At 33.2% G+C, this 20407-nt stretch overlaps 1 protein-coding gene across 1 annotated transcript; it reads left to right on the plus strand.

The window, feature by feature from the left end:
• Positions 1 to 5719: 5719 nt before the first annotated feature.
• On the plus strand, positions 5720 to 8618 carry LOC120165941 (protein indeterminate-domain 12-like). The gene is made up of 3 exons (XM_039175370.1): positions 5720 to 6226; positions 6313 to 6709; positions 7798 to 8618. The coding sequence occupies exons 1-3, from the start codon at positions 6133 to 6135 to the stop codon at positions 8531 to 8533; spliced, it is 1227 nt and encodes a 408-aa protein (XP_039031301.1). The 5' UTR covers positions 5720 to 6132; the 3' UTR covers positions 8534 to 8618.
• Positions 8619 to 20407: the final 11789 nt, after the last annotated feature.

The raw sequence follows: 20407 nt of genomic DNA on the forward strand, positions 1-20407 counted from the left end.
ATAAAGAAATAAACGGTGTACCAATAAGAGAAAACTAAAAAAATTCTTTATTGTTCTTATTACGTTTACTTCTGTTCACTTGCGATTAGTTACAGTGTAAGTTCCATTCCGTTTTAGTATTCTTTCACCCCACTCAAAATAAGTTCATTTTCACTTTATTATCAGCAGAATTTTTTTAAAGAAATTATCAGCAGAAATAGAATGTAAACAAATTGGAAATTTGATGAATTATTTATTAAATGTATAATTTTTGTTTATGTTAATTTATTAAAGAAATGAATATAAATAATTTTTTTATGTTGAATTAATAAATGAATGAACATGAACAAATGTGCATTTGGTTTATTTATGTTCACAAACAATCTCGTTTATTAATTTGTTTATTAGCTCGTTTACTTGATTTTTATTTTATTTTTATTTTTTTATTTTAAATATTGGTAAAAATAGTGAGTAAATTTAATACAATGTGAACTTTAGAATTCAAACTGTGAAGCCTAAGGAATTTAAAGACTAATAATGTAATTTTATCATTTTTGAACATATAAACAAACATATTCGTGAACGATAAACAAAAATATTCGCGGACATTAAATGGACATGTTCACAAACATATAAACATATACATTTAAGAACAGTAAACGAACCAAACAAAAACACTTTAAAAAATAAGCAAATGAATACAATATTAAAAATTCAGATGAACAAAAACCAAACATGTTCACCTTCAAAATAAATAAAAGAACATGAAGGTAGTTTTATTTGTTCGAACTTCATTTGTTTACACCCTTAAATAAAACATTTTTATAAAAAATAATACATAAAAATTACATTTTTTAAAATATTACCTTCCAAAAATTTATATACAATATTATTAATGAAGATAATCATCCATTTTAAAAGGCGTTGTGTTTTACATGTAAAAATAGGAGCCATGCACCAAAAACTCCTAAAGTTGTGTTAGAGGATCAACTTTTTTTTCTACTTCAATTTTAGCTAAAATTATGTCTGTGTGCATTTATTTTATATATTTTAATTATTATTTTTTAAAATTTATTTTTGACAGAAAAACAGTTAATTTTATTTAGTAAAAAATATTCAAAATTACAATAAGAGCTTACAATTAGAATCGTAAACTAAATATATAATTAAGATTGTTAAGATAAAAAACTAACAACTTAAGATCGTATAAGAACCATACAATGAAAAGGTGAAAACCCGATTCAAAAAACCTCGAACAACAGGTAGATACAAACATATTTAGCTGCTACAGTAAACGAACCACAACATGAGATTAAAAGGCGTTGTGTTTTACATGTAAAAATATTATAAATGAAGATAATCATCCATTTTAAAAGGCGTTGTGTTTTACATGTAAAAATAGGAGCCATGCACCAAAAACTCCTAAAGTTGTGTTAGAGGATCAACTTTTTTTTTTCTACTTCAATTTTAGCTAAAATTATGTCTGTGTGCATTTATTTTATATATTTTAATTATTATTTTTTAAAATTTATTTTTGACAGAAAAACAGTTAATTTATTTAGTAAAAATATTCAAAATTGCAATGAGAGCTTACAATTAGAATCGTAAACTAAATATATAATTAAGATTGTTAAGATAAAAAACTAACAAATTAAGATCGTATAAGAACCATACAATGAAAAGGTGAAAACCCGATTCAAAAAACCTCGAACAACAGGTAGATACAAACATATTTAGCTGCTACAGTAAACGAACCACAACATGGGATTAAAAGGCGTTGTGTTTTACATGTAAAAATATTATTAATGAAGATAATCATCCATTTTAAAAGGCGTTGTGTTTTACATGTAAAAATAGGAGCCATGCACCAAAAACTCCTAAAGTTGTGTTAGAGGATCAACTTTTTTTTTTCTACTTCAATTTTAGCTAAAATTATGTCTGTGTGCATTTATTTTATATATTTTAATTATTATTTTTTAAAATTTATTTTTGACAGAAAAACAGTTAATTTTATTTAGTAAAAAATATTCAAAATTGCAATGAGAGCTTACAATTAGAATCGTAAACTAAATATATAATTAAGATTGTTAAGATAAAAAACTAACAAATTAAGATCGTATAAGAACCATACAATGAAAAGGTGAAAACCCGATTCAAAAAACCTCGAACAACAGGTAGATACAAACATATTTAGCTGCTACAGTAAACGAACCACAACATGGGATTAAAAGGCGTTGTGTTTTACATGTAAAAATATTATAAATGAAGATAATCATCCATTTTAAAAGGCGTTGTGTTTTACATGTAAAAATAGGAGCCATGCACCAAAAACTCCTAAAGTTGTGTTAGAGGATCAACTTTTTTTTCTACTTCAATTTTAGCTAAAATTATGTCTGTGTGCATTTATTTTATATATTTTAATTATTATTTTTTTAAATTTATTTTTGACAAAAAAACATTTAATTTTATTTAGTAAAAATATTCAAAATTACAATGAGAGCTTACAATTAGAATCGTAAACTAAATATATAATTAAGATTGTTAAGATAAAAAACTAACAACTTAAGATCGTATAAGAACCATATAATGAAAAGGTGAAAACCCGATTCCAAAAACCTCGAACAACAGGTAGATACAAACATATTTGGTTGATACAGTAAACGAACCACAACATGGGATTAAACTATTGAAAGATCATCGACAAACGCAAATCAAAATTAACCTTCTTGAGAATATCATCTATGAACATAGAATGTGTATCCAAATCTAATTCGACGGTTCAAAACATATAAGATCAATCATCTTGATCAGTCGCAACGATGTCAAATCCAATCCTGTAAAAATTAAGCTACAAAACGACAAAAAATAAAACTAAAAAACATGTCAAAATGAAGAAAAAAAATGTTATGAAGACAGAAAAAATTGTATCGTAAAAACAAAATTATTAACAATAAAGAAGTAAAAATCCGATATTAAAATAAAGAATAAAGAAAAATCAACGACTACAACGAACATCAAAACTGACACTATCGCATACTAACCAAAAATAAAAAAGAAAATATAAGACAAAGGAGGAGCGGCGGCTAATTTTCTTTTAAAAAAATAATCATAACTTAAATAGTACATGAGGTAAACTTTTATTATGACTCAAATATAAAAGAAAAATAATAATTCCTATAGATTACCCTTAATAGTTTTCATGTTTGTCTGTACTTTGAAAAGATAACATATTTATATATGAAGGGTGATGAATGAAAAAAAAAAGATGCCCTAAATAATGTCTTTAGCTTTCTCGTGAGACCCCGAGTCAATTCATAACACTTAAATGTCGTTGGCCCCACCTTTGGTACCCCCTTGCTGGTGTTTTGGGCTCTGAAATTGAAGGCCACCACTTGCAGTCCGAGTTGAGCTTAGTTCTGGTCCACTCTCTGCGCTATGCAAAAGCCTACTTCTATTAGGGTCGTTATTGAAACTCGGAACGTCTTTTCATCAAACCACCCTAATTTCATCCCAGCATCACCATTATGTGCATTAACCCTAACGATGCACGAGGTTCTTAGATACTAAACTAAAAATAGTTCGAATTATCACCCACTCTTAATTTTATTGATTTTTAAAATTTTATAAGCTCGAATATACTGTGTCTTTGATTTAATGGTATAAAAAAACCAAATTTTGAGGACATAAGATAAGAGGTCATAAACAGAGAGACAAACCCAAAATTTTGGCCCACAACTTAATTGGGAAAAAAATATCTTTTTGTGCACTTGAGGGGCAAGTGAGCCAATATTGCACTAGAGAATCTGGTAATAGAAGAACCCGTGAATAAGGGCATGGACCCCCCTGGTTATGGTAGCCTTTCTACTCTCTACACATCCAAAACAGAGTGGTAAGTGTTTTGTTTAGATTCGTAAAAGATTTATTGTTATTCTTTGAAATATCGGATTTAAACATCGAAAGGTTATTATCAAATTTACTTTATACTCCGTCACATATTTATCAAATAAAAATAATAGTAAGTTAGAATAAAAAAATAATTTTGAAATGCCAAAAGAAAAAGACTTATAAAAGGCACTTGTTTGTAGTCAATGTTGAAAAAGAGAAAACAAGATAGGGTTGCAAAAAGGCTAGCAGACTAAAAAAATTAGATCAAAGACCACACTATTTCAACTTTGTATCATACCGGTTCAGCACCTTTTAACGGGTCTGCCAAATCAGGCTTCCTCTTAACTGTGGGGGACTTGTTTGCATGGGTTTGCTCATTTGTTTCTACCTCATTGTTGGGATCAAAGATCAGCTTCCAGTGCCATGTTTTGCATCCATTAAAGCAAAATAGTCGAGCCAAAAGATCACCTGACTTGGACAAATGAAAGGTGATGGAATATATATAAGGCCGATTTCATGCTATCTTCCTGTGCTTTACATATAGGTTTGGAATAACTAAAGTTATTTAAAGAAAGGAGAAGAAAGGCCTTCCAAATTCCCCTTGGTGGGGTTTGCTTCAGCACTTTATATCAAACACATACATTGTGAAAGATATTCATTAAAGTTTACAATTTTTGAGTATCAATGTGGAAATGATGCAGGAAGAGATATAGCTTCAATATTTATATGATATAAAATAACATATTCTAAAAGGTTTAGTAACATAAGCCAAAAATAGTTATTTGTTGTACACGTAAAAACCCTACTTCATCAACTAATTGATTGGAAAATATGAGATTGCTTTGACATTATCAAATAATGTAGTGTCTGGTTTAAGAGCTGATAAGAGTCGATCATGTTAACTGTGGGGTATTAGAAAAAGGTTGAAAGTCTCAAGGGTAAGGGATATTCCTCGCAGTGGCCCTGCCTTTATCAGTAGCGCCTCCTCAACGACTATGCATGTATTAATAATATGAAATTTTTGCATGAATGGACACAAATAAAATTTCAGTTTTAGTGTAGGTACAATCAATAGAATATGTAATTAACTGCATAAAATTTTCGAATGAACAAGCACAAATAAATTTTTAGAGTAATCATAATCAATAAAATAAGTAATTAATTTGAAAAATATTCGGATTTAAGGATTAACATATATACACCGACCACCATAGACTACGGGTATCAGCCACTGGCCTTTGGCCCTTTACCACCCACCCCCTTGAAACTTTTTTTTAAGTTTCTAATGAATCATCTAGCAGTAAGCAAAAGCAAGCCTTACTTTTAATATAACATTCCTTTTAGGGTTTGGGTGTTTTATAACAGGAGCAAAGGAAAAGATAGAAAGTGCCAACGTTTGAGTTCACAAGACAAAAGTATAAGTATTAAAATAATAATGGTATAATTTTATTACCAAAAAGAATCTGAAATCAAGTGGGGGTGAGAGGTACTTCTAGTCCTTGCTTTGAGCTGCCTCTTCACTCTTCCTTTTGTAGAATTCTAAACCTTTTTTTATTTCGCATTGCTTACTTTTTCTTCCCTGGAAATTGATTTTATCTAGTTTTACCAACCCTTCTCTAATCTCTCCTTAGTCTTCCACTTTAATCATCACCTTCTGCACTCTACCCTGCTAATGAAACTCTCTCTCTCTCTCAATCTATTATCTGTGAATCTTTATATACACATAAATGGATAAAGGATAGGGCTATTGAGTAGTAGATGTTTAGAGAGAACAGAAACCCATTTTATTGTTTGTATTTCCTCATGTTTTGATTGCATGAGGAGAGCAATTCTCAGCTCTGGTTGGTTAATTTGCTAAGAAATAGATAGATGTATATGTAGTCTGGATTGCGTTGGCAGGTTGTTCAGAGCAATCCATGGCTAGACAGCGACTTGGAGAATAACCCATCATCATCTTCACGAGATTTTGCTATTGCCCCCCAATGAATGATGTCTTTCTGTATGTACATGTCACTGCCACCTGTTCATTAACCTAGCTGTATGTGTGTAGTTTGTGTCCAGAGCTAGGGGATCCTATTCTATATTATATGACCGACCCTTTGCTGTTCTCATTTGGTCTGTATTGGTTGTTTCTTTCAAAGGTGCAAAGTGCTCACTCTTTGAAACAACATATATCAGATAAAACAAAGAGAGGGGAATCAAACTAGTCTTCTGGGATTTCCTTCTTGTTTTTCTTTCTTGGAGTTTTCTTCAATATCTCCTCCAACTATGTCCACAAGAGCTCAAGCTGACTTAAATCCTATTGTTTCAACCGTTTCTCCTCAAAAAATTAAGAAGAAGAGAGGCCTACCTGGGAACCCTGGTAATCAAGACTTTTGCTTTTTATGATCTCTTTCGAAATTTCTTTTAGAATTTGTCTTTTAATTATTTGATGCTAATAATTTACAGACCCAGACGCTGAAGTGATTGCTTTATCTCCAAAGACGCTGTTGGCTACCAACAGATTCATATGTGAGATCTGTAACAAAGGTTTCCAGAGAGATCAGAACCTCCAGCTTCACAGAAGAGGCCATAACCTTCCATGGAAGCTGAAGCAAAGGAACATCAAAGATGTAAAAAAGAAAGCCTATGTTTGTCCTGAGCCAACGTGCGTCCACCACCATCCATCGAGGGCTTTAGGTGATCTTACTGGAATCAAGAAACACTTTTGCAGAAAACACGGTGAGAAGAAATGGAAGTGTGAGAAATGCTCGAAGATCTATGCGGTTAAATCGGATTGGAAGGCTCATTCTAAGACGTGTGGAACAAGAGAATATAGATGTGATTGTGGAACCCTTTTCTCAAGGTATTCCTTTTTCAATTTATCCTTTTTTTTTGCCCTGTTTATGGCTGTTTTTGTTTTCTTGCTTAGACCGGGGCCGAGGTTTTTTGTTTTCTTGTAGTTGTTTCTCTTACACAAGAGTTGGGAAGCTTATGCATGGAACTTAATTAAATGCAGTGCCTGGCTTCGTTTCATCGAAGTGGACACCATTAATATACAAGTGTCTGTTACTTCCTACTGGGTAACCCTTGCTAGAGAAACGGAAAGCAAAATCTCTGAAATCTTAACCAGTTGCCTTGTTCTTCTCTCTTTTCATTTATAATCTGTAGTATATTATATATTAACCTTGATTTTCTTCTCTTGTTTTCCATTATCGGTTTACATGGTTTTATTTCTCCTTTGATGCCTTTTAATAGGGTAGACTGTAGTCTCAAAAACAATGATGAATATCCAAAGAAAAAAGCAAAAAGAAGCTTAATTGTTGCTTTTGAGATTTCATAGTTTGAGAAATCCGTGACAAAATTTTCATGTAGTATGTCATTATTTACTTGCAGAAAATACTGAAACTCTGAATTTTCTCATCATGATGTAGAACTGATAAATCTGCAACAATATCTGCTGTTGATTTTGGTTTCTTTTTTTCCCATGCCCTCCATCTATTAGATTTATGTTTCAATTGCACATCTTTGTTTACACATGCATGGAAGAGCTCTAGTTTTAAATACCAACACTTTTCCATCATGTTTTTTACCATATTCTTGAAATTTTAACCCATCTCTGCATGCATATACACATCAATTCACTGCCCATGCATATTTCTTCTCTCTCTTCGTCTTAGCTTTATATTTGACCAAGGTAGTTTTCTCCTTTATTTTTTTCTGTAAAACTTTGACATAAGTCTATTTAATGCGCATGCAAGATCGTAGGCTTGAACCTTTTCGATTTTTTTTTTTTTTGCTTTTTTATTGCAAAAACAAGAACATACATTCTGTCTTGTGTCAAAATCCCACAATCACTTTCACTTTGTTTCACAACTGTTTGATTCATTTTCTCAAATTTATTGCTTGTTAATGCGTTTATTAATTATGATGACTTTGTGAAACCTCCTACAGGAAGGATAGCTTCTTAACTCACAGAGCGTTTTGTGATGCATTGGCTGAAGAAAGTGCAAGACTGTCGGCCAACCAACTTGCCGCTGGCGGCGGCACGAATCCAGCCCCCAATCCACCTTTGGGTTTCCCTTTCCCAAACCCTATTTCTCTTAACCCATGGGACCCTACTCAAACCTCTAACCCTAACCCGAATAACCCACTTCAAGTCAAGCCCGAGTCTCAACATTTCGCGCCATACTTCCAAGAACCGCCGCCGCCTCCAAAGGTCCTGGTCACCTCTCCCTTCCAAACCCTCCGCGTAAGCAACAATCCGCTCTCCAATGCTGCCATGTCAGCCACTGCACTCCTTCAAATGGCGACCACCGTTGGTGCATGCACCGCCACGCAGATAAATAACAACAGCAATTATCATTACGGCATGGCGAGTCATGTATCCCCGGATTTCTCAGGTTTCACGGCGGCAGACCTGGCCACGTGGCAAAAGAACAGCGACCGTTTCACCAGAGACTTTCTTGGTTTGACTAGAGACAATCACCAGCAACATCACGGTGGTGGCAATGCCATTGCCAATGGTAATGGGAATGTTAACTTTGGCATAAACGCGAGAGATGTGATAACGTGCACTGTCGGAGTGGAGTTGCAGCACTTTGGGACAGGCCACCCGCTGTTGAAGCCCCAAGGTTTTGGATTCGCCGAGCCCTACGTCCCAGCCTCGGAAGCCTGGGGTGATTGTTGAAACAAAAAAAGGGGAAAATTTAATAATTTGGGATATCCCTTTCAGAATGAAAACAATGCCCTTATCCGGTGTAATGTTTAATAGCGAGCCCTACGCTTAGATTTCAATTTGTTTGTTGCTAAGTATGAAAGCAAGAACATGGAAGATAAGATTTATATCGACTGTACTTTCTATATATTTAAGTAGGGAATTCGGATAGAAACCATAAGTTATGAAAGGAGCGAAGGCAAAGAATATTCTGTGGTCTTGCTCTTTCATGCATGTGAGTGATAATGCCCACTATTCTCTCTGTCAATCATCACGACCCTACCCTACACGTTTCATGGGAATCGTCATACTTGTCATGCATGCACTACAATTACCATTCTGCCCTTCATTTATTACCCAACAAAAATTATCTATTCTCGGTAGAAATAAATCTGTATAATTAGAATAGAACTGAGATAATTATGCCAGCGGGAGCACATAAGTAGGATTAGAGGGGCAGTAGGTAGAGACTAGAGCGAGTCCATTTTTTCTCTCTTTTTTTTTCTTTCTTAAAAATATTACTAATACCAACGGTTCACACAATACTCGTACAAATCCACAATGATAATTTCTCATACCCAAAACGGACGTTCACTAAAACTGTTAAAATTCATGAAGAAAAATTACCTGATCCAACATGGCCATAAAATAGCCCCAAATCTAAATGTCCCCGTCCGCCAATTATTAGGGTAAAATTTGTATTTAGTCGCTCTAACTATTATTTTATTTGTATTTTGATCATCTAATTATTTTCTTTTAAATTATAATGATATGTTTTTTATTTTACTTTGATTATTCGTCATTAAAAAATTAATAATGATATTGATGTGTCGTCATAAGATAATGTCACCTCATTATTAAAAAAATGTCACGTTAATAATTTTATTATTTTTTAATGATAAATGACTAAAATAAAATTAAAACGTAACGTTAATAATAATTTTAAAAAATGATTAAATAATCGAAACAAAGTCAAAATGATAATCATAAAACTAAACACGTAACTTACCCTAATTATTAATTTTATTATTGCAGAGCTGGAGTAACTAAATGAATTAATAATGCAGTTTTGTCTCTTTTCTTCTGGAGAGTTACAAAAGGTAGATACAATGGCAAATATGGGAAAAATAAAGTCTAAAATGCCAACTGCTTGCCTACATAAATAATAGATCATTACCCGAATCTCTTGACTAACACAAGCCAAAAGATGGAATCCAATTTGAACATCGTTTACGCCCAAGTTAAACATTGGAATACTTGACTTGCACAAGAGTTCAAATTTAACCAACCCACAATCAGATTTGATTCAATAAAACCATACCCCACCATTATTTGTACATACATACACATATTTTAGCGGTAGTTTTCTTCACATTACCTTTATTTACCTCCTCAGCTGGCCCTCGCGCATCGAATACCGTTTAAAGATGGAGGTGAAACCAGTTTCCAAGAAATTCTTTTCCCCCCATTATGTAATGTAATAAAAGAAGCAAGTGATGTGGCCTTTTGTTGTAAAGAGGTGCGCCTGCTGTGTAAACCTTTTGTAAGCGTGACGAGTGAAAGAAAGGTTTACGAAGTTGATTGATGCTGCTGTTGGTGGTGGTCCGGCTCTTGTGTAGGTGTGGTACTAATCCGAAACAAATGTCAACGGTTATGACAAAGATGCTGCCTATAACTTTGAATCAACATTTCAGTCAACTACTTCCTTTTGTTTTCGACCCTTTATCAATTTCTGTGCACCTCCCCATTTCTACAGCTTTTGGCTGCCAGCTTAACCTTCATCATATTACGGTCATACAACTTTCTTTGACTGAATGGCATACCAAACCCCAATCCGTTTGCTACGCTTCAACAAAATGTACACAACCTAATGATGTAAGATATACCATGTCAAATCATCAATAACACTCAATTAAATGTGAGAATATACCTGAATCCAGCAATAAATTAAAAACTTTGAATCAACATTTCGGGGATGTCTCAGGAAAGGCGGGTTAATATACGGCTAATATACAGCATTACCGGATACATTAAAATGTATTTAATAAATTCGGTTTAGCGGTACCTATTATGTTGACAACTAATAATGTTTTTTAGGTAGAAAGAAAAACTATTAAAAAATTTGATAACCGGTAAACTTTGGTTATCGGTAAGTATCTATCCTTTTATAAAAGTGTCCATAGTTTAACATATCAAGTAAATTTTACCGGTTTGTCATAATGAATCTGGTTTGTCATATTTTACTTGTTATATTGTAATTATCTATCCTTTTTATAAAAGTGTCCATACTTATTTCACTGTGAAAATATATTTATTATTATCTTTAGTTAATATTGTTAAATTTAAAATCTAAATAATATTTTATAAAATATCAAAACAATCAAATAATTTTTTGTGTAAATGAAATTATTAAATTAATATTGTAGGTGGAAAACATGAAACACTATTAAAAAATTTGAAACATAAATTACATAACTTTCAAAAAAGTATATATTTTTATAAAAGTGTCCATACTTATTTCACTGTTGAAAACATATTTATTATTATATTGGTTAATATGTTAAATTTAAATGCTAAATAATATTTATAAAATATCAAAACAATCAATAAAATTTTGTGTAAATTAAATTATTAAATTAATATTGTAGGTGGAAAACATGAAACTATTAAATAAATTGAAACATAAATTACATAACTTTAAAAGCAGTTTTAAATCCTAAAAAAGTGTCGATACTTTTAAAAAATATATCGATCCAAAACGATATACCAAGGTAAAAATATGATAAAACCGGTAACAAATGATAAAACCGGTAAATTTAAAAGTGTCGATACGTTATATAAGGATCGACACTTTGTGAATTTAAAAGAGAAGCAGTTATAGCGCCTATAAGTGTCGATACTTTAAAAAAAAATCGATCCACAACGATATAACAGGTAAAAATATGATAAAACCGTATCAAAATGAAAACGGTAAAATGATACCGGATATATTGAAAGTGTCGATACTTTCGTAAGTACGTGTAACAATTATCGACACTTCAAAGAAATAGGTAATTATCCTTTCGAAAGTATCGACACCTGACATAAAAGTATCGACACTTTTGTATTTGTATCGATAAATATAATACATATCCGATGATATAAGCTAAATATCCTCTGAAAAGATAGAACGGACGAGTTTTTGAAATCGAAGAGTAATTGTTGCTGCATTTCAGAAGGCGTTTTCTAAAGCGAAGTTGTTTGTTGTTGCTGCAGTCGAATCGAAAAGTATGTTGTCGAAACCCAATTTTTTATTATTACAGTAATCGCGATAGGGTTTTTTATGTGTTGTTTGGGTTTTGGAGTAAGGAAGCATTTGGGACCGATGCAGGTAGAAATAGATATTCAAGGAAAAATATAAATGTCGATACTTTTATTAAATATTATAGGTAGAAAATGATATTATAGGTGTATAATGTGCCGACACATTTGGTGTGGCCATTCAAATTCTTTGAAGAAAACCGTTTTACCACAGAGTAGTTATCTATATTTGTATATTGACAAGTGTATGTAAAAATAATTGATTTGCGTAAACTGAATAATGAAGGAAAAATGGAGTCAATGGGTTGGAAAATTGTGGTGGAGCAGATGCTTTGAAATTGAGGCCGAGACTCGAAAGCAACCAAAGGGTGGATATATGTACTTCTAGTAAGTATCATGTCTTTTTGTTATTATTGTTGAAATGGTAATTGGATTAAAGTATCGATAAACTTTAAATTGATTACAAAATTTTAAATGTTAACAGTATGGCCGAATGCAAAAGGATGAAGGAGATGGCACAGCGGTTCGGTATGTAAAATGAAATTGACATTGAGTAGTATTAGTATTTAGTGTTAATGTATTGATTAAGAAACGTTTATGTTTAATATTAGGTGAAAAAAGATGTGAGGTCCAAATGGAATTCAATGAGTGATGCTTGAAAAGGAACCTTACATCACACAGTCAAGGAAGAATTTATTAATAAACACCTTAAGGAGAAGGGTCAGTTGAATGTGCTGGGAGAAATAGGTTTTGGATCGTTGATCGGAGTAAGGGATCGACCTATTCGGAGGGAATTATGTCGATCCTTGATGGCACAATTTGACGTCAGTCAATGTATGGCTAAGTATGGTGATTATTCATTCCCTCTGGGGGTATCGACTGCTGCAGCCGTATTGGGGGTACAAAACAAAGGCAAAAGTGTTATAGAAGTCTGTAGGAGTAAAACTGGAAAGCACTTGCCTCCAATATGGTTTGAATCATAAGGTGACATATACTGAAGTTGAAGAGGATATCAAAAGTGGATATTACTTGGGGGATGAGCTGAAGGCCCGAGTTCTATTGTACCTTGTCGGTATATTTCTTTGTCCAACGGGTGATACGTCAACGAACAAGGAATATGAAGCTCATTTGCGATGAAGGCTTGAAGGGTGAATTCAATTGGGCTGAATATATCCATTCGAGATTGATTGAATCAATTATCACCTTTAAAAAGGGCAGCCAGAGATACCTCAAAGGGTGCATAGCAATCTTAGAGGTAAATGAGTTGAATCACTTTTTTTGTTTTTATATAAAATTCTAATTTTATTAAAATGCAGGTTGCACTGTTCGATTTTTGGTCGGGCTGTGAGGCAGTGCCGGCTTATGAAAGAACGGAGTGGCACGCATCCGTGCATGGGGGAAGGAAGAGGTGGTTAGAGTGATGGTGAAGTTGAAGTTGGATAGAGGGAAGAAGCAAGAAATGGTAATAAATGTAATTAAATAATATTAAGAATATAATCAATGTCTTAATATTGTAATTTAATTTTTTGAAGGTTATTGGCAAGGATGTAGAGGAGGCAGTGGAGGCAGAGGAGAAGAAAGGAGGGATGGTTGTATTGGGGGATGAAGGTGAGTGGGACGAAGGTGAAGCAAAACAGAGTAACTTCGACATTTTGATGTCTGAATTGGTGATATCAAAAAAATCCAATTTGAAATCATGCAAAGACAATCAAGAGTCGAAGAGAAACTTGATCAAGTCGTAGAGAAACTCGAGAGGCATAAGGGGGTAGTGGAAGGAAAATAGATGGAGTGGTGAAAGAAGTAGAGGTGTTGAGGGGTGAAGTGGTGAAAGAAGTTTCGGTGTTAAGGGGTGATATTAAGATGGTGACGGGAGAAAATTTGAGGGAGTGGTGAAGGAGGTTTTGATTGAGGAGTGAACTTACGGGGGTGAAGGGGGTGGTTGATAAATACTCGGATGAAGGAGCTCAATTAAAGGGTGAAATAAAAGATATGAAGAGCTATGTAGAAAAAAAGTACGATGAACTGAAAAAATATGAAGAAGAAAAGAGGGAGGAGGAAGAAGAAGAGATGGAAGAAATGAGGAGGAAGGAAGTCGATGTCATTTATACACCGGAGAGTGTTATAGCAGCAGTTTTGGATTCGGAATGTCCTGCACCCCAGAAGAAGAAGCAGAAGGTAAGTTTAATAAAAATACTTAATTTGATTTTTATTATGTTGTTGTGACAAAATTTGTATACAAAATTGTAGGTTGAAAAAGCGGACATTCCAACCGGAATTGATGACATCGAAGCTGCAATTTGTGATTATTTATGGAATAGCGAGTTAGAATCGGGGTAAGTGAAATATATTGTTTTGTGAGTGATATTTAAATATTTCATGACAATATTAATCCTAATGATTCATACAGATATTCTGTAATCAATGGGAAATCAATTCGCTACTGTATACGACGTTGCAACGTTGAAGCCTACGGAATGGGTTGGCGGTGTGGTAAGTAGAAAGTAGAAATAAATAAAACTTATTGAATATGTTCTGATTGTGTAATTAATTTTGTTAGGTTATCGATTTGCTCGCCTGGACCATATGCTACGATTCTCAAAAGTCACACGGAGGATTGGCTACCTTCCATACCTCTTAGTGGTGAGTTAAATTAATAATATTGAAAAGTAGTGTTATAGACGGTAAATTAATAATGTTTGTTGCGTAATTACAGCAACAGGCGTTGGAAGGCAACAACAAAGAAAGTGTTGAGGGTATTTCTACCTTCTGGGGTGTCATATTGGATAACTATGTGAAATTCACCGACTGTGAGAAGGTAAGACACCATACCAATTGCAAATGATGTTTTCGGATATAGAATGTTGAATTTTGTCAAATTGGGTGTGAAATTTGTTGCAGATAATGATCACAATAAACTACCATAATTCACATTGGTATCTGTTGGTGTTGGATATGGTAGATCATGTTGTAACAATATATGATAGTATGTTTACAACTGAAGCAGCTAAACAGAGAGTGAAGGATGCTAAGAGATTGGTATATGTATGTATGAAAGGACATTATGTAAATTATAATGCATAATTTTTTGGTGCATAACTTCTTCTATTTTAATGCAGATTAAAATTAGATTCTTATAATAAGAAACGCATTTGGGTTGAGTCATGTGGATCTCTAGGAAAGTATCCCTTGAAAATTTCAAATTTGTGGAGCATAAGAAGAATAAGCAATTGAATGGGTATGAGTTATCACAAATAGAAAGCTTAATTTATGCAGTATTCATCATATGACATGTGTGGTTTTCAAATTTTGTAACAGATATGATTGCGGCATGTATGTGATGATGGGATGGAATCGATCGGTTCTACAGGGGCAACTGGTGATTTTGTAAGTGGATAGAAAAAATTGTTTGTGGTAAAATTGTTAAAAGTCGTAGATTGAATGCTGTAATTGACAATACTTAACGTTCTGACAATTTGAATATAGGTGTTGGAGACTGGGATCGATCGCGAGTATTAAACGATCTCGTAAGCCACAATCAAATGAACGAAGACAGGAGATAACAAAAGCTGCAATATTACATAGGAATAACAAAAGGATGCAATGATGTAAATGTCGAGTTAATTTTGTATAAGATTTATAATTTTGTATACGATTTATTTTTTATGTGAATAATTATGAATGAGATGAAAAAGTTAGCAGTATGTTGTTGTACATGTTTCTTATACACATTAAGGGTCATGTCGATACTAATATAGTTTGTGTCGATATTTTTTTTCCAGAATGAATTAAAAACAAGGTGCACCCATAAAGTGTCGATCCATATATAAAAAAGTGTCGATCCCAAAATCATCGAACCCAAAAGTATAATGTAATATGTAATTTTTTAATCTAACCGGTACATTATACCGGTTTTATGAGAGAATAAGTCTAAATAATGTCGACACTAATATAGTTTGTGTCGATATTTTTTTTCCAGATGAATTAAAACAAGGTGCATCAATAAAGTGTCGATCCATATATAAAAGTGTCGATCCCAAAATCATCGAACCCAAAGTATAATGTAATCTGTAATTTTTCAATCTAACGGTACAATTATACGGTTTTATGAGAGAATAAGTCTAAATAATGTGTCGACACTAATATAGTTTGTGTCGATATTTTTTTTCCAGAATGAATTAAAAACAAGGTGCACCATAAAGTGTCGATCCATATAAAAAAGTGGCGATCCCAAAATCATCGAACCCAAAAGTATAATGTAATCTGTAATTTTTCAATCTAACCCGGTACATTACCGGTTTTATGAGAGAATAGTCTAAATAATGTGTCGACACTAATATAGTTTGTGTCGATATTTTTTTTTCCAGATGAATTAAAACAAGGTGCACCCATAAAGTGTCGATCCATATAAAAAAGGTCGATCCCAAAATCATCGAACCCAAAAGATAATGTTAAAGTGTCGATCCATATATAAAAAAGTGTCGATCCCAAAATCATCGAACCCAAAAGTATAATGTAAATGTAATTTTTAATCTAACCGGTACAATTATACCGGTTTTATGAGAGAATATGTCTAATAATGTGTCGACACTAATATATTTTGTGTCGATATTTTTTTTCCAGAATGAATTAAAAACAAGGTGCACCCATAAAGTGTCGATCCATATATAAAAAAGTGTCGATCAAATCATCGAACCCAAAAGTATAATGTAATATGTAATTTTTTAATCTAACCGGTACAATTATACCGGTTTTATGAGAGAATAAGTCTAAATAATGTGTCGACACTAATATAGTTTGTGTCGATATTTTTTTTCCAGAATGAATTAAAAACAAGGTGCATCAATAAAGTGTCGATCCATATATAAAAAGTGTCGATCCCAAAATCATCGAACCCAAAAGTATAATGTAATCTGTAATTTTTCAATCTAACCGGTACAATTATACCGGTTTTATGAGAGAATAAGTCTAAATAATGTGTCGACACTAATATAGTTTGTGTCGATATTTTTTTTTCCAGAATGAATTAAAAACAAGGTGCACCCATAAAGTGTCGATCCATATATAAAAAAGTGTCGATCCCAAAATCATCGAACCCAAAAGTATAATGTAATCTGTAATTTTTCAATCTAACCGGTACAATTATACCGGTTTTATGAGAGAATAAGTCTAAATAATGTGTCGACACTAATATAGTTTGTGTCGATATTTTTTTTCCAGAATGAATTAAAAACAAGGTGCACCCATAAAGTGTCGATCCATATATAAAAAGTGTCGATCCCAAAATCATCGAACCCAAAAGTATAATGTAATATGTAATTTTTCAATCTAACCGGTACAATTATACCGGTTTTATGAGAGAATATGTCTAAATAATGTGTCGATACTAATATATTTTGTGTCGATACAAATTTAAATATCAAGTGTTTTCCACCGTTTATATAGTACTCTTAATCGAGAAACCCTAAACATAAATGCAAGCAGGCAGATCTTCCTCTTTCTTCCTTCTACCGTTATCATAAGTGACGATCAGATATTCAGGTAAATTTATCGATATTTTATGGGTTTGATTGATTATATTGGAGTTTTTATCCTGAATGTGTTTGTGTTCCATTGTAATAGGGGTAGCATCCAACCAAAATGGCTCCAAAACGTCAGCGTCAGAAGCGAGGTCTTTCTCAAAGCTCTTCTCAACCCAGTTCTTCTCAACCACCTCCTTCTGTAACAAACGATTCTTCTGAGGAAATCAGGTCCTTCGAAACTCTGAACTTTAGATCCGACATGGAGAAACAAAGATGGCAGAGGGACGAGTTTTAAAGTAAGGAAGATTCGTCCGAACGTGTCATTGACCTGGGTTTCTTTGATGATAAATATGCATTTAGTTTTAAATCCACATTTACATCTTGGGGTTGGCTTGAATTCCTTGGTGTAGAACCAAGATATTATCCCAACCTAGTTAGAGTCTTCTACAACAATGCTTCCTTCCCAACCTAGTTAGAGTCTTCTACAACAATGCTTCCTTACAGCACGAGCTAATAGATAATAGGAATTAATACACATGTCATGGGGAAGGATATATATATCTCCAGAAACTATTGCGGGGTTTAGGTGTAGCGATAGGGGATTCAGATGAAAATGGTGTAGATTGGTCTACAATTAAACGGGTTACTAGAAATAGCCCAATTCACCTCGATGTAGAGTCGAGAGTGTTTCACAAATGCTCACATGGTTATCCGGCCTAGTGGGGGAAAACATTCAACGCTTCGAGACAGCGATTATTGGTGGATAGCAAAGTATAAATCCAAAACGGCTCCAAACATTGCAAAACTCATATTTAATACAATTGTATATATGGTCACAAAGGGAGCAACAATTTCAACTACACTACCATATGGATGTGTCATCACCCATCTGTTGAAGAAGAAGGAAGTTGATTTTTCGCATGACGCCCTGTTCGATTAACCCGCAAGATTGACATGGTATTTATTAAAAAGCGGGATATGATTTTGTTGAAAACTCGGTTGGAAGCGTGTCAAGGAGGTCGGATTAGATCAAGAGAGGAGGAAATGGACCCGTTGGCCATGAAGAAGAGCAACCAAGTGGAGACGCAATGATGGAAGAAGCAACAGTTGCAGAGGATGTCACAATTAAGACGTGATGGAATACATGGTCAATTTTCGGGAGCATATTGATTCCCTTGTGAGTGGAATGCGATCCGATATTTCATCATTGCAACGTGAAGTCTCCATGTTGCGTAACGAATTACGTCAACGACATCAAACGAGTTAGGTAATTCATTATCTATGTTTCTTAACATTTACACGTTCTGAACTTTATTTATTTTCTTTTAACAGATGTGGACAACCAATCGGTCGCAGAAGATGAAGCTGACGATGAGATGACGATGATGATGATGATGACGATGAAGCTGGCGATGAAGATGATGACGATGATGATGATGATGATGAAGATGATGATCCAAACAAGTATATCGTGTCTGCAACGCCGCCTTCAAGAAAACTTTAATTTTGATCTCAATGGTGTCCTTGCCTACATCCCAAGACTACCGGCAGGTTTTAATTCTATTCTTTTGTATCCATTATTTTAACATATAAGCGTAGAACTTTAATCTCATTTTCTTCATGTTGTAGATGTTGTCCTCAGAAGAGGATTATTTGAATTTATGCAATTTTGTGTCGACAATTTTGTTGTTGCCCTTTGGTCTTCAAAGATGAGGTTAGAACATGTTTGAGGCAATTGAATTACTGTAGTCAAAATCGTTAATATACATTTGAATGTTAACATTCAACTTGATTACAATCTCAGCATAACGTCGACCGTGTACTTGAGAAACTACCTGTATTCTCCGAGCATTTCTATTCGTGTGGGTAAGATGATGTCATTACAGTTTGCTGACTTTCCTTGTCTATGATTCCTACATATTATTTCGACGTTTGTGAACAGGATCAAAAAAAATGCAAAACATACGATTCTGTTACCTACTGTAAAGATCTCAATGATGTTTGGAACGCGTGTCCAGATTTTAACGAGCTAAATACACTTTTGGTCGATGATTCAGCGGAAAAAATGATTTATATCCGGTAGGTTGCATTTATGCAATATGTTCTGATCAGTTGAACAGGTGTTCAGACATTGATTATTTAACAACTTATGTGTTTATATAGAAATACAATTACATATGTCCACATACCTTTGACGCTGCTTCCCATTCGAACGACAAAGCTCTAGGTATGACACAAATTTATTCATGCTTATGCGAATTTAATTTATTGTTAGTAAAATTGCACCTCATTAGTTTGATAATTGAAATTATTTATGTATGTCCTCAGAAAAAGGCGGAAACATACGAGAGTATTTGGAAAATTGTTGAAGGCCTCTAATGTTCCGGACTTCGTTAGAAACAACCCTTTTCATCGGATTAATTTTGTTTGTCGGTACATTATTGAACATTCTTGTGTATTTAAATTTTGGTGTGATTATATTGTATGTATATTTTCATTAATTATTCCATATTTGCTTCTATGTGTACATATACATTTGAGTGTCTATACTTTTTTAATATATTGTAAAGTATCTATCCTTTTTATAAAAGTGTCTATACTTTTTTCACTGTGGAAAACATTAATTAAGGTTATCTTTTGAGTGAGTTTTAAGATATTAATTTAGTAATTATAGGCGTCTAATGATTAATTTTTTACGTTACGGTATATATATTGTTAAATTAAAAATTCTTATATTTTATAAATATCAACACAATCAACTAATTTTTTGTGCAAATGAAATTATTAAATTAATATTGTAGGTGGAAAACATGAAACATACTTAAAAATATTGAAACATAAATTACATATCTTTAAAAAAAGTATCGATCCTTTTTATAAAAAGTATGGACACTTTCAACATATTATAATAAAATAGATAATTTTGTAATATAACCGGTATAAATATACCGGTCTTATGCGCGAATAGGTCTACAACCTATATCGACACTTTTTAATATTGTGTCGGTACTTTATGTCCATTGGAAGA

Source organism: Hibiscus syriacus, unplaced genomic scaffold (genome assembly GCF_006381635.1).
Source record: "Hibiscus syriacus cultivar Baekdansim isolate YM2019G1 unplaced genomic scaffold, ASM638163v2 tig00111621_pilon, whole genome shotgun sequence".
NCBI lineage: Eukaryota > Viridiplantae > Streptophyta > Magnoliopsida > Malvales > Malvaceae > Hibiscus > Hibiscus syriacus.